The following is a 15,168-nucleotide window of genomic DNA, read 5'->3' as shown; positions in this document are numbered from 1 at the left end:
AAGACAGCTACAGTGTGCTCATATATAATAAATAAATCTTTAAAAAAAAAAAAAAAAAAAGACACAACTCAGTGAACCCCTAGTCTCTACTCCTGTGCCTTTCCTTGAAGCAGACACCAACACAGGGATCAAAAGTGACTGTCAAGGCTGAGAAACTCGGCATGACTGATGTGTAGTCCATTTTCGTAGATTTTTTAAAGCTTAGTTTCTAATCCCCAGGCTATAGGACACAGGGAGGACAGACAGTGACACACCGCTCTGTGGAGCTCTGTGGGCCTTGTTCTCAGGGGCGGTAGCCGTCGTCTTCTCTCCCACATCTCTCTCGCTGGACTCCTCACTGACTGTGGAGTCAGCATCTGAGGGGGAAACTCTGCAGACAAAAAGAAATGCAAGCATCAGAAGGGCAGGGAAAGGGGTTAAAATTGTCAGTTTCGCTAGGAAGCAGGCTTCCAGGAAAAATCATCCAAAATTAAAGGATCACAGTCCCAGGGACAGACTGGCATTGCTGACTAAATGGCCTATCAGGGTGCTTTCCAACCAAGGCTAGAAAACTGAATGCTGGAAGTCTCCAGAGCTGCTGGGGCCCAAGGCTGAGCGCCTGACCCTAGGTCCCTTCTAGGTAGTGAGTCTAACAGAAGTCAGATGCCTACTGTTTGTGTACTGGTCTGCACTTGAAAAGCCCTGGGTCCAATCACTGACACCACAAAGACAAACTACTTTCTTTAAAAATAATATCTCAGCAGATAAAGGTATCTGTCACCAGGCCTGATGGCCTACATGACAGAAGAGAACTGACTCCTAATTATTGTCCCTGACCTCACATGTACACATGTACACACACAAAGAATGAAGGGAGGGGAAGGGGGAGGGGGGGAAGGGGAGGGAGAGGTACAAGATTTTTTTAAAAGGAGGAAGCTGGGGTTCTGACCTGCTTTAGCATTAACGGAGCCCGAGAACCCCAGGAGGCCAGTGAAGTCCTGGTTCCACTCTAAGCAACTCCAAACCTTCAGATGATTCCTATACTAACAACACTAAAGCAATGGCCCCGGATGAGATCTGACTCCATGTGGTTAAGTTATGGTAACGCAGCACCATGACGTATGTGGCAGGGAACCGTCTTACCCAGTAAGCACCTGCTCTCCAAGACTCCCGAGCTTCAACAGCAACAGGACCTGCCAATACATTCTGGTGTCCTTGAGGGACTCTGAACAGCTGCCCTAAACTGCTTTAAGAATCATGACACGGGGCTGGAGAGATGGCTCAGAGGTTAAGAGCACTGTGTGCTCTTCCACAGGTCCCGAGTTCGATTCCGGGCAACCACATGGTGGCTCACAACCATCTATAGTGAGATCTGGTGCCCTCTTCTGGCCTGCAGGTGTACACGCAGGCAGAACACTGTGTACATGATAAATAAATGACAAGATCAAGTCTGTAATTCAACATCAACACTCTTTTCCCCGAGGAAAAGAGTGGAATATGGAAAGCATATTCCAAAATGGAAGCAGAGCAGGATAACTGTATCCTCCTCAAAGACCAGTGTGATGATGGGGCTACTGGGGAGGAAGCAATTCTTTGAAAACTTTCACCAACGCGTTAAATCATCATCTTTGCTGATTTGCTGCTTCTGGGCTGGGAAATAATTAAGCCAGGAGCATCTCCCTTCAGAACTTAGTGTCTTCCCTAAGGACCACACACCAACATCCGTTACATCCTTCAACTAGGCCAGCTCCCGAGGCAGAAGCGACGTCACGGGTTTGAATGTTGAACAGTGATATGGACAGAGGCTTCTTCACTCCCAGCAGCCAATCAAAAGCCAGAGTTCTAAAGGGGCAGCGGACAGAGGGAGACCTGAGAAGCCAAAGCTATGAGCTGAAGCCAACTCACAGGGCCTGATCCTGGCTCTGTCTTCCTCAGGTTAGTTCTAGCTCTTCCCACAGGGAGAGGGCAACAAGTGCCTCCCTGGCAGTTTGGGAAATTAATGCACAGTTCTCCACAAGCTCTGGACAGGAGGAACGGGAAGCAGGTCATCACACTTGGCAGCAAGCACCTTTACCTGCTGAGCCATCTTGCTGGCCCATACCGTCCACTTTTCATTCATTCTTTCTTGTATTCCCTTCGCAAAGCTTAGGACATTCACCTCAGAAAATTAAACTTCTAGCCGTCTGATTCAGAATCAAATCGGGGGGCAGCCCACCAGAAATAAGCATGCGGTGGGAAGACGTCACACAGCCTGGGCCACAGAGGACAGTCTAGAAAGCCCAATACTAACCTCCCTCTGTGTCGGAGGTTCTTGGAAGGCATCTTTGACTTTGGGCTCGGCACGTCTCCATTCTCAGAGGGTGTGGTGTGGTCCTTCACGGGTCCTGGCAGTGGTGCTGGCTCATGAATAATCAGTATGTCGTCTTTATTGTGCTGACCCAGATGCTGCTTAGCGAAATCGAAGCCTTTCACGCTGGGGATCTGCAGCTAAAACACACGTGGTGGTTAACATGAGGTCTGAGGGCAGCAAGGGACCAAGGCTGGCCGGAGGAGCATGACCTCTGGACCCAAGACTGCCAGCAAAGCCACCAACCCCGTTCAACAACCATCTCTGTAACAGATCGGACGCCGGGTTCTGTCTGGACTTAGAATTCATCACAGATGCTTATGAAAGATTAAACAAGAACAGGAGGATTAAATAGCAAGACCACAATGCAGAGCCATTCCAGCAGGTCACCTGCTCCATTGTCACAGACCTGTGACTCGAGACGCGCTTTGTGGGGAAAGGGGAGCTTTATCCAGGCCTTGGAAACGGGAAAGGCTTCCCAGACTTCGCTGTAGATCATTGTGAGGAGACGAACGGAGATGACAGGGGATGGGAAGAGATTACGGTCACTGTGCTAATGGGACAGAATGCAGTGGGGGACAGAGAGAGAGGCCAGACTGCACACAGAGCATTCGAAATGGCAGCTTTTAAAGTTGTCTGCTGGACACCCTGGATACCCAGCCTCTATTTCGAAGGAGGCAGATTTCTAGAATCTAAGCAGACAAACACGGGAACCCAGTGAAACCATGTGCATAAAATCAGGACGGTCTGCCCCGACACTAGCAGGGCGTGAGGGTGAGGGGTGGGGAAAGGGTATCCGTGGAAGGGAGAAGCCCAGCAGACAGAAGAAACCAAAGGGGAACAGGTAATGACCTGGAAGCCTGACCCATGACACGGAGGGGACATGGAGGGTGTGTCTTAAGGAGCAAAGGAGATAAAGAGGCAGACTTCCCTCTCAACAGGGTTAGCTTGAAAGACGGGACGATAGCTTAGGAGATGTTCGGTCTGAGAGGTGAGGCCAGCAGCTGCCTGTCCAGTGATACGCAGGCATGAACGTAGAGTCTTTGTTAAGAGAACACCCAATGGGTTGGTACTGGGGAGAAGAAAAGGAAGCATGAAAGAAAACAGGAGACTTCAAAGAGACAGACCAATCGGAAAGCTCAGCATTCCAGCAGCCAAAGGAAGAAAGCATTTCTAGAAAGGCCCACAGCACAAACATCTTGAGAAACAGCCTGTGCTCGCTGCCAGACACAGGCATTCCCTCTGGGGACACCAGTACAGCCGATACCACATCCAAAATCAGACCTTGGGATCTGTGCCTCCTCTAGGCTTTGGGTCTTAACAGTTTCCTTAAATCCAGCCTGCACAGTACAGGAAAATGGAAGTGCATTTAAGAAGCAGCTCTGAGGTGCTGAAGAGATGGCTGGGTGGTGAAGAGCACCGGCTGCCCTTCCAGAGATCCCCAGCTCTACTTCCCAGCACCCACATGGTGGCTCACAACTGCCACCATGTTAGTTCCAGTTCTAGGGGTCCAGGGAACACCAGGAACACGTGGTACACATCCAGACCACTCATGCACATAAAAATTAAAATTAATTCACTTAGAAAAGGACGAAGCTGCCCAGATGGGTGTGCTCATTAGGAATGCCGCTCGGCTTTATCCCAGAGTCCTAAGGAATACTTCCACACGGATATCCTATGTGTAAGAGCAACAGTGATGTTACAGTGCACTGCTTTATGGCTCAGAAGTGAGGCTGTGACCTAAGACTCTCAATGTTAAACATCCAAATGGGTAGGGGAAAGGCAGTCTGCAATAATGACTCACGCCAGCAGAGGGAGACAAATGGCACCGTAAGGACAGTTTACAAAGAGTTGCTTGGAAACAAAAGCCAGACCCGCTGGCAACCATATTCTCTAATTGATGAGCTTCCTTTAGAGCGGTCGCTGTTCCTTGCGTCTCTGGACTCAGGGACACCGCATGGGAAATGACAAATCCAAAACTAACTGCCGTCACCCCGATGGTCTACGTGGTCTTGCAGGTGGACAAACATTTCCTAGAAGCAGCAGCTCCCCTCCCAACACGCCTCTAAAAGTCTTGTGGCCCCTTCAGAAGCGAATCCCCACTCTTATGAACACAGTAGCTTCTTGGAATGTTCTGTGTAGAGAATAGAAACCTCTGGATAGCAAATACCGAGGACCCAAAGGGCTTAGCAGCTCCCTTTCACCGAAGCACAAGCCTGAAGGTGGCTTCCTCTTTCCCTGTCTTAAATGTATTTCTGTGTGTGTGTGTGTGTGTGTGTGTGTGTGTGTGTGTGTGTGTGTGTGTGTGTGTGTGTGTATGTGTGACTGCATGCATGTAAGTGTGCCATGTGCATGCACTGTGCCCACGGAGGGCAGAAGAGACCATCAGATCCTCTAGAACTGGAAAAACATAGTGTGGTGAGTTACCGTGTGAGTTGAACCCGGGTTTTCTGTAAGAAAGGAACAAGTGTTCTTGACCATCAGGCCATCTCTCTAGTGCCCCACACCTTGTTTTCCTTAAGACAGGGTCTCCTTCGGGTACATAGGACGTCGGATTCAGCCAGGCTGGCCGGCCAGCAATTCCCCAGGTGCTGGGATCACAAGTGAATACTGCAAGGCCAGGCCTTTTACATGAAGGCTGGGGGCTCAAACTCAGGCTCTTGTGCTTGGGCAGCAGCACTGATTCATCTCCCAGCCCTTATATCCGTTTATTTTTGTCTTTTAGTTTTTGTTTGCATTTGTTTGTGAGTTTGAGTGTGCATGTGTTCAAACGTGAGCGCAGGCTCCCAGCGAAGACAAAAGGGGGCACTAGAGCCCCTGTTGCTGAAGTTAGAGGTGGCGGTAAGCCAGCCAGACATGGGTGCCAAACTCCAGTCTGCAAGGCAGACAGCAGTCCTAACCACTGAGCCAGCTCCCCAGGACCATCGCACGCGTTTCTTTAAGGGGGAGTTTCACATGGGCATGGTGTGAACTCATATTCTGCAGAGGAAAACAGCAGAAGCAGGGTTGTTTCTATTTAACATCACCTCTACCTCCTCCACATACCTTCCTGCTGCTGAGTCAGTGAGAACAAGGCAAGAGGGTGCCAGTGGGGCATCCTGGGGTCGAGGGCTCTGCGCTTTGTCTGCCCAGCCTAGAAGTGATACATTCACCATCAGCGTGGCAGCCCTGGAAGCACGAATGTGCCCGGAAGTGTGCCCTGCCTGCAGGATCACCATCCTTCAGGATCCGAAGTACCAGGTTCACAAGGTCTCAGCTAGGCCTTTGGAAGTTAATGGTTGGCTGGTTGGTTCTTGTTATTGTTTGAATCAAGGTCTTACTATACACCAGGCTGGCCCTGAACTTCAATGTTTGAGCCTGGGCAGAGCCTGGGTCTGTTTTTTCTTCTGATTGGATTATTTTTATTTATGTGCATGAATACGTGCCTCTATCTACATGTGTGTGCCATGCACATCCCTGGTGTCTATGACTCCAGAAGAGGGAGCTGGATTCCTCTGGAACTAGTTACAGGTGGTCAGGAGTCACAGAGTGGGTGCTAGGAACCGACCTGGGTCCTCTACAAGAGCAGACATTGCTCTTAATCACTGAGCCACCTCCCTAGCCCTAGAGCCTGTGGCTTTATTTTATGTCCAATAGCAAGGGAGTACAAATTTTCATATTCACTTCTAAAAAAAAAATCAAAGTTCTAACTTCAAATAAAAAAAAATAGAGCCAAGACAGCATCTTTGTTTTCTTGAGCTTTTACTCAGTCCTGCAGGAGACTGCCATTAACTCCTGAGTTACTGGATACTACGGTCATGTTTCAGCTGCCTGACCCCCAGTGGTCTCTGCTCACTGATACGCTGTCATATCAGACCTGCTCTAGAGTAACACATTTGGACTTAAGCATAAATAATGTACTTCAGGGGCTGAGAAGATGGCTCAGAGGTCAAGATCATTGGTTGCTTTTGCAGAAGACCTGGTTTCAATTCCCAGCACCTTCATGGTGGCTTACAACCACCTGTACCATCAATTCCAGGGGATGTAAACCCCTCTTCTGGCCTCCAAGGGATGTGTCACGCATACACGCACTTAGGCACACGCACATGCAGTCAGACACACACACACATAAACATAAAATAAAGAAATATATTCTTAAAACAACATACTTAACAGCCTCAGCAATCTGCCCTTTGTAAGTCCACACTTGCCAGCTCAATATTTTCCCCTGTTTGTTTTAAGTTACCATAACGATTCAGCTGAGCTCTTAAATGCAAAGCATCTATGTATGTAGGTGTGTATATAGAAGAAAAATTAGGACTCCTGAACCAAAAAACAAAACAAACAAACAAAATAAACCAAAAAGCCAAACTACTTCAACTATTAGGATGGGTCCCAGTCAATCAGACTTAGATACATTGTTCTAACTTAGGGGATGTGTAATTATAAATATTATTTTCATCTTGAAATTACAAATCTACCGAGCCACATAATTCTCAAGTGTCTGTCAAGATGGCTAGAAAATTGACAATTTGACACCAATTACTCCCGGCTAATGAGGAAAATCCCCAAATGAGCAATTTCCAATTTTATACATATGTTTCACACCAAGTTACATAGTGTCTTAGCTTCTTCATAAAGGAGAGGCCTCCAACTGAAGAAGTAACAGACAACAATGGCCATCTGAGCAGTTTGGCCTCTGACTTAGAAACCGTGGGGAAGCTTGTTTACACATCCTCGTGGGAAAGCACACGCCTCAAAGAACTGTGTTCGAGCACAGTTACCCACGACAACATTTGCTTTAGTCAAAATGCAGGAGCAACAGACTGTTCCTCTAAGCAAAGGTTTCTGAAAGAATAATGTCAAAACAGACACACAGCACTGGCCTCTGCAGGACCATCTGCATAGACCATGGCCAAGCAGTGACCATCTCCCCTGAGAGAATGGCAGGGCTCGGGTCAGACACAAACATGGCAACATGTAAAACTGCCTTATTAATGCCAAGGCTCTGCAAATGAGATTGACGGCACTCCCGTTGCTACTGGCTGATGAAATCCCAAGTAGTGAATATAGATAGTGGAGCCTTCCGGACAGCAGCTACGGCTATATATGTTAGCTTAAATACAATACTTTATGAGTAGCAATGTGACACACAGTAGACCCTCCCTCCATTAACAGCTAAAGCCTGAATGAGATACAAGAAAGCCAAGTGACACACCAAGCTTACTAGGGTGATGAACCAACACTCACCACAGGACACAAGTCCCGTGGACACTGCCAATCCCAGCTCACATCCTTAAACATCCTCATAAGAGCCCATCTCACGGGGGCGGGGGGACACACCACCTTCAACCACCATAAAAACAGGGCAACTCATCCATGCTTAAACACAACACAAAAGCCATCTACACACAGAAGGAAAAGATTACATAAAGCACCACTCCTCCCCCAACTGGGAATTCACGGCTTTTAGTATACCCCCGACCGCTGCTTTCTGAACCACTAGGAATTAGTTTTTCCGTTCCTTAAAAATAAAATCTAGACTAAAGCCAGGCTGGCACTGTTACCCCCACCCTCCATGGGCTTTAATCAGTTTTTCATACGAGAGAAATCACGACGAATTTGAGTCTTCGATATTCAAATTACAGCCAGTTGTTTCTGAAGAAAGATGGTCTTTTTGTTCTTTCTTTTTCTCAGCCTATCTCTGGGGGACTTGTCTGGGCCCCATGGGAACACACTGCCGACAAGTCAGGGAGGTCTAGGCGGGCGGGTCAGCCAAGTAACAAGAGAGACACATGATGAGTTTTAAAACATGTGAGCCATAAATATAACAAGACCCAGATGGAACGAGATGCAGCGAAGCCCCCCAGTGCCTGGGTCTGTCTGGTCCCCAGGGAAGGGGCAGTTAGGATGACCATAGAAACCATTCAGCAAATCCCAAGGGTCTATACCAAAGAACTGCGCTGGTGTGGAGTGCGCCATTGTATGGATTTATCACTTGACTGATGGCAATGGGTGAAAAACCTCCACAGCCATCATGTTGTTTCCGTTTAAAAAGTGAAGACAAGGTGGAGTTACAGCCATCTGCTTGTCCTCAATGGGGCCATCTGGGACCCCGGGGTCCCTGAGTTGCGAGGAGAAAACTCCAAGGTTTTGGCACCCACCAGCCACACTGAATCATGGGTAGCATCCAGGGTGACTGAGACATACGAGTGCTAAGGATCCAGAGGATTCTGGCAGACTCCAAGTCTGGAGCTAGGAGGGGTACACACTGCATTTCCCCTCAAGTCACCATCCACACTGCCTTCCCAAGTGGCCGCTGTAAATGGACAGCTGTCCAGCCTGCTCCCCTTGTTGGACACTCTGCAGTGGCTGCCTGTGTCCCAGTCCAGTCCACCTGAGCCTACCAGCCTTTTGAGAGGGTCTTCCGTTACACAGGTTAGGCTGTATTCTCCCTTACAGGTTTGTTCCAGCTCCACTTAGTTCCTTACATCCTGTCTCAGTCAGGGTTTCTATTACCTGACAAAACATCATGGCCAAGAAGCAAGTTGGGGAAGAAAGGGTTTATTCAGCTCACACTCCCACATTGCTGTTCATCACCAAAGGAAGTCAGGACAGGAACTCACACAGGGTAGAAACTTGGAGGCAGGAGCTGATGCAGAAGCCATGGAAGAATGCTGCTTCCTGGCTTGCTTCCCCTGACCTGCTCAGCCTGCTTTCTTATAGATCTCAAGACTACCAGCCCAAGGATGGCACCACCCACAAAAGGCTAGGCCCTCCCCCCTTAATCACTATTGAGAAAATGCCTTACAGCTGGGTCTCATGGAGGCATTTCCTCAAGGAAGGCTCCTTTTTCTGTGATAACTCCAGCTTGTGTCCAGTTGGCACACAAAACCAGTCACTATACATCCCATCTGATGCTGTGGTGGTTTAAGTAAGAGTGGCCCCATCAGTTCATATATGTGCATGCTTAGTCACCAAGGAGTAGGACTCTTTGAAAGGATTAAAAGGATTGGGAGGTGTGGCCTTGTTGGAAGAGTGTCACCATCAGGAGAGAGGAGCTTTGAGGTTTCAAAAGCCCATGCCAGACCCAGTCAGCCCCCGCCCCCCCGCGCCTGTGCAGCCAAATGTAGAACTCTCAGCTATTTCTCTAGCACCGTTCCTGCCTGTGTGCCACCATTCTCCCCGCCATGAAGATAACGCACTAACCTCTGAAACTGTAGACCCCAGTTAAATGCTTTTGTGACAGCTGCCATGGCCATCGTCTTGCTTCCTAGCAAGAGAACCAGTGACTGAGACAGAGGTCCACACTGTCTCACCTCAGTTCCAGCCCAGCATCATCCTCTCTCAGAAGTTGGCAGTCACACACACACACACACACACACACACACACACACACACACACACTGCCTACAGCTGCCACAGCCCACATTCACTATGCTTGTATTACTCCAGGTCAATTTGGGGGAGACTGTTTCTTCTCGAGACTATCACCCTGCAAGAGAGAGAGAATGCCTGCTGTCTGTGTTTATAATTTAGTCTGGCCTGCACACTTAGGAGTCTGGATATTAAATGTACATGACATGGGCAGCTCCTTCTGGCTGCACACAATGCCAGCCTCAGTAGTAACTAAGGGTCTGAACCATCCAGGGGCTACAATTCCACACTAGTGACTGGTATGGGCCATTCCCATCAGAAACCCATTCCCACGGGGCCTGCAGCATCCAGCCATTTATGGTAAGAAGGATCCGCACTGCAGTCTTGTAGGTGATAGTACCAAATGATGGCACTGGATAGAGATCAAAGCAAATACAAACAAAGGAGAGATACTTTGGAGTTTCCCCCTTTATTACAGAAATAAGAAAAGGCCCTGCCTGGAAACCTAAAACAGACTGGCCTCTCCCTCTTATCGTATTTCAAAAAATCATGGACCCCTAGACAATCTGAAGCAGTCTCTTTGCTGCAAGGGGATGGGGTGGGGAGTGCAGGTCAGTAGATTTATTGTTTCCAGATGTTTGTAACTCTGAGATTTGCTGGAGGATTTCACAGAGTAACACAGGGCAGCATCAGGGGTGGGCTGAGCAGGATGGAGAAAGCCACAGGAGCAGGGAGGCGAACCCTACAGTCACAGGAGGATAGCACCTCACTGATTACCTCAGGGGACAGCAGCAGACCCTTCACCACAGCTGTGCAGCCTCAGAAGAGAGTGGAGAGGTTTGTTTTAAACTGGGGGAAGGTCACTGTCTTCCTACTGCAGGCCCATGTCAGGTCTGTACAGAGAGCTGCAATGCCAGCAAAATAAGACACGGTCTTGCCTCCTGATGGTGTGAGTAGGCAGCCATCTCCTTGGGGTTCTGCCATGCAGATTTTTGCTGCAACAAGGCTGCATGTACACAGAGACCCATGCAGCCCCTGGAGAAGAGCAGTTCCACAGGCTGCAAGTTCTATTTGAAACCATCCATCTGATTTATAGCAACATCTGCCACATGGAAATACCACAGACGTAGAAGTAAGGAGAGAGCTTAGGGGATAGCCTGTCTTCATTTCAGGAGAAGCTGACCTCTGATAGTTTATGATGGGTAAGGCTGCCACAAGGCATATGTATGGCAGAAACAGAACAGAAGAGGCCTAAGCACACAGACATCTCCCTGGGTTCAGTTCCCTGTAACAACACTCTTTCACCAGAACAAAACATTTCCCTCCCTACTGTTGACCTGATTTCATGCTGTGAGTCACTGAGCACCAATCCATTGTTACTGTAACAATACCAACTATAGACACTAGCAGACCCACATCAGTAATTACTGTAACAATATCAACTATAGACACTAGCAGACCCACATCAGTTGTTACTGTAACAATACCAACTATAGACACTAGAAGACCCACATCAGTTGTTACTGTAACAATGCTAACTATAGATGCTATCAGACTATGGATATAAGAAGTGAGGATGAATAGGAAAGAGAATATGTGTGTATAAAATACTGCCAATATATTTGATAATATAAGCTTGCAATATAATTAAGATTTTGCATAGAATTAATTCATAAGAAAAGCAAAATACTCTTTACTATTATAGGTATATAGCAAGTTTAAAAATTAAACTTACTTTTTCACTTAGTAGGCTGTGGTTTGTAATATTTATGGTATTTGTTTTGTTTTTCCATTCTGGAGGTTTAAGCGTGTGCTGCGTGTGCGTGAGTTGATGTGGGTTGTTTCTCCCTGAGCCCGGCCAGAGCTTGCAGATTCAGATTCCTCTAGTCTAACTGACCATCTTGTCCCAGAGATCCTGTTTGGTCCTCAGGTGCTCTGGGATGACCCCTCCTATGTAGGCACAGGGGATCTGAACTCTGGTCCTTGCACTTGTATGGCAAGTTCTTAGTCACTGAGCTATCTCCACAGTCCGTTTGGTTTGGTTTGGAAACAGCATCTCACTGTATAGTCCCAGCTGGCTTTGAACTTCCTGCCTTGACCTCCCCAGTGCTGGGATGGCAAGCATACACCTCTGTGCCTGGCTGAGAGAGGTTTTTTGGGTTTGTTTTTTTTTTTTGGTTTTTTTTTTTAAAGACCATTTGAATAAAATAGAAGGTTGTTATAGCAATCTTATTTCTTGCTCTTTTATCATTTGCTTGATCTTATTAGAACAAGTAGTAAAGATTTACCTAGTAGGCACATGCTAATAAATTCAGCAGAGGGACTAAACAGGCTGGCTGAAATGCATGCTGGTCAACGTCTACAGCTAGAGACTTTCTCTGGAACGCAGGCGAGGTTTTTGTTCACACCAGGTGAGCTGCTAGATGCTGACCCCAAGTCAATTCTTCATCATGAGACCTCACATGACAATGTCAGAGAAACTCCCAAAGCAATCATAAGTAAAAGAATCGCTATCTCTACAAAACTTAATGCTTTGGAGAGACAAGTGAAAATTCGGGGCTAAAAAACAAACAAACAAACAAACAAACAAACAGGAAGTTCAGCAGGGGCATGGATAACATGGGCAGAGCCATTGAAAATAAAATCTGGAGAATTTGGGACTGAGATTTCTTTGGTCTTATTTATAAGAAAGCCAAATCCGGAACACAGGTGACACACGAGCGGTGTTGTCTGTTTTAGGAAAATCACTCAGTGTCTCGGTAGACAACCGATCCATACAACAGTGAAGAACTGGGGTATGCTGGAAGACTGGAGTCCAATCATAATACGAATATTTAAATGTTTAAAACATGAATGACCGAGTTTTAATAATTAAACAGGGGCTAGAGAGAGATGGCTCCATGGTTATTTCCTGATCTCTCAGACGACCAGAGTCTGGGTCGCAGCACTCATGTGTGTGGCTCATCACCATGTCTCATTCCGGGTCCAGAGGGCTAACAACCTTGATTAACTTCCTCAGGTGCGTGTGCATGTGCGTGAGGAGGGGATCTGAGGGAACCTGCACACCCACTGCTCTCTGAAAACAGTCAGAGTGAACAGATCACAATGCATCCACAGAATGACCTGGTCTTCCACTGAGCTCTCAACAATAAAATGACTGGTCCCCAGGCTCACTTTATAAAGTGCTTTTACAGGTCTTGTTCCTGTACTAATCCAGAGAATTAGGCTACAGTAAACACACGTGAGGACAGAAGACTCCACCAAGAGACCAGAGAGTCCTTTCAATGGTCCTCTCCTGTCTTCCAGCGTCTGAGCCTGGACCTTACCTTCTGCCGCTGCTGTATGTTGGCCACTGTGTCAGGCTGGAAGTCTAGCTTGTCTGTGCGGCATAGCTTCCAGTAGAGGATGACAACAATTACGGTGACCACCAGCACGGGAATGACCACGCCAACCACGACCCACAGGTTGCTGCTCTGTGACTCCGGGGATGGCCTCTTCACCCTGTCCACAGCTGCAGATGAGCAGACGGGAAAAAGTCTCTCAGTAACAACTCTCTTCACTCATGTACGGGACAGCATGTAACTTTCTCTGGCCACTCGGGCTCACCAGACAGTTCAAGACAGGAAAGCAACCAGGCACAATTGAATGCCACACGAGGAACATACCAGGGATCACAATGACACATTTGTGTCTGAGGGAAAAAGCTTGGCTGATTCCAGTCTCCCGGTTTATTCTCCCCACTCCATGACATGTCATATTATGGTCTGTATGACCTCACGCAATACGGTTCTCTTCAAATGTGAAGAGAGAAGCTATGTGTTCAAGACCCAGCTGTGAACACCATAGCTGGAACTTGGAGATCAGGGAAGGAAGCTCTTCCCTACTCTTCCCAACTCCCTCCTCCCTCTCTCTACAATAAACTAATGTTGACTGACAGTGCTAGACACCATCCTGAGGGCAAGGTATGCTGACACAACCCCTCAAGGTACATGGTTCTAGTGGTGGGAGGGAGAACTACCAAGAAATAAATCCCTAAATAATGGTATCTGCTGTCCGTGCTCTATACCAGAAGAAACAGCCAATGAGCTGCAGCACCAGAACCAAAGCAACTGATCATGTCCACCTCAGCATCTGAAATCATGAGAGAGATGGTACTGTTCATAGCTGCATGGATCACAATGGCCACAGTGGGAAAGCCCAAACCCATCCACAGGTGAATGGGTAACAGAATGTGGTCTGTCTATGAAGTACAGTACTATTCAGCTTTTAAACAGGAAGTGGGGTACTGTGGAGGTAAGGATACTGGGTGTATAAACCGGAGGACCTGAATTCAAATCCCTAACAGCAATGACAAAGAGGCCACAGTCACACTCACACCTGTAACCCCAGCACCAATGTGGGGCAGAGACAGGATGGCTGGGGCTTGACGGCCACTAGCCTAGCCCCAGGCTCAGTGACAGACACTGTCTCAAAGAAACTAGGTGGAGAGCGGTAGAGTAGGATGCCTGCCTCACACACAAACACAGAAAAAAAGGAGACAAAGGGGAACCTCAAGACAGCCACAACTAGAATGAACTTTGGAAACATGACACATGGAAGAAGCCAGACACACAAGGATAAACACCATGTCAGGCACCTAGGACAGCTGAATTTATAGACAGGAAGAAAAACAGTGGCTGCCAGAACCTGGGGGCAAATGAGAGGTTGTACCCAAGGGGCAGGGCTTCTGTCTGGGACAATGGCAAGCTCTGGAAACCGTGAGCAGAGGTGGCTGCAAACACTGCCACAGTCACTGTCACCAGTTCATACGTGTCAAGGTTTTGAAAAGGCCAATACTGCCACCTACGAATTTTTCTTTTTGATTTTGAGATTATAATTATATAGTTGCTCTTTCCTCTAATACGTGTACTTTAACACATTTTTTAAATGATAAAGAAGGCTACTGGGTTTAACTAAAAGGGAGTGTTTGTTGGGAAAAGTGAAGTCTGAACGTGTAATGTCAAGGTGTCATCTTCCTCATCTATGACCGCCGTTGAACCCTTGCTTGGAACACGGGTCTTACTGGAAGCTGCTTTATTAAAGGTAACAGGCGTAACTATCAGGTGAGATGACAGTGAACTGTACTCCTTTGGAATCACCCGTCTGCACTCACAGGGTGTGCCCTGGATGGAACAACCAGAGAGAGACAGAGACAGACAAACAACAGACAGAGACAGAGAGACAGAGGAGGGTCCTCAAGGCCCCTGCACTGGCCCTGGTAGGAAGTGAGGCTTCTTCATCTACCAACCCTGAGATCCCATTATGTTTGCCCATGTGGCCTTGAGCAGTCCTCGGGTCAGGAGACTCAAGTAAGGCAAACTGCACAGGCAAGGAAGGCGAGAGAGGCAAGAGCAAGGATAAAGTAAGCTTTTAAGGACAGGAAAATGAAGTACGCCCTGAGAAGAGAAGGGAGGCAGGTCAGAGAGACAGGACTACCCTGGGTTTTT

The 15,168-nt window shown here is 47.7% G+C and overlaps 1 protein-coding gene across 2 annotated transcripts in view; it reads right to left on the bottom strand.

The window, feature by feature from the left end:
• Kiaa1549 (KIAA1549 ortholog) overlaps window positions 1–15,168 on the bottom strand; it is a 121,544-nt gene that overhangs the window by 25,881 nt on the left and 80,495 nt on the right. For both annotated transcript variants that reach the window (XM_032906739.1, XM_032906740.1), the window contains exons 10-12: window positions 13,009–13,193; window positions 2,270–2,466; window positions 255–370 (exon numbers count right to left, since the gene is read on the bottom strand). In XM_032906739.1, coding sequence (XP_032762630.1) covers window positions 255–370; window positions 2,270–2,466; window positions 13,009–13,193 — 498 coding nt within the window. The remainder of the gene's footprint in view (window positions 1–254; window positions 371–2,269; window positions 2,467–13,008; window positions 13,194–15,168) is intronic.

The sequence above is a fragment of the Rattus rattus genome, chromosome 6, assembly GCF_011064425.1.
Source record: "Rattus rattus isolate New Zealand chromosome 6, Rrattus_CSIRO_v1, whole genome shotgun sequence".
Taxonomy (NCBI): domain Eukaryota; kingdom Metazoa; phylum Chordata; class Mammalia; order Rodentia; family Muridae; genus Rattus; species Rattus rattus.
Note: the sequence above shows the minus strand (reverse complement) of the source record. Positions and strands in the feature narration are given on the sequence as shown.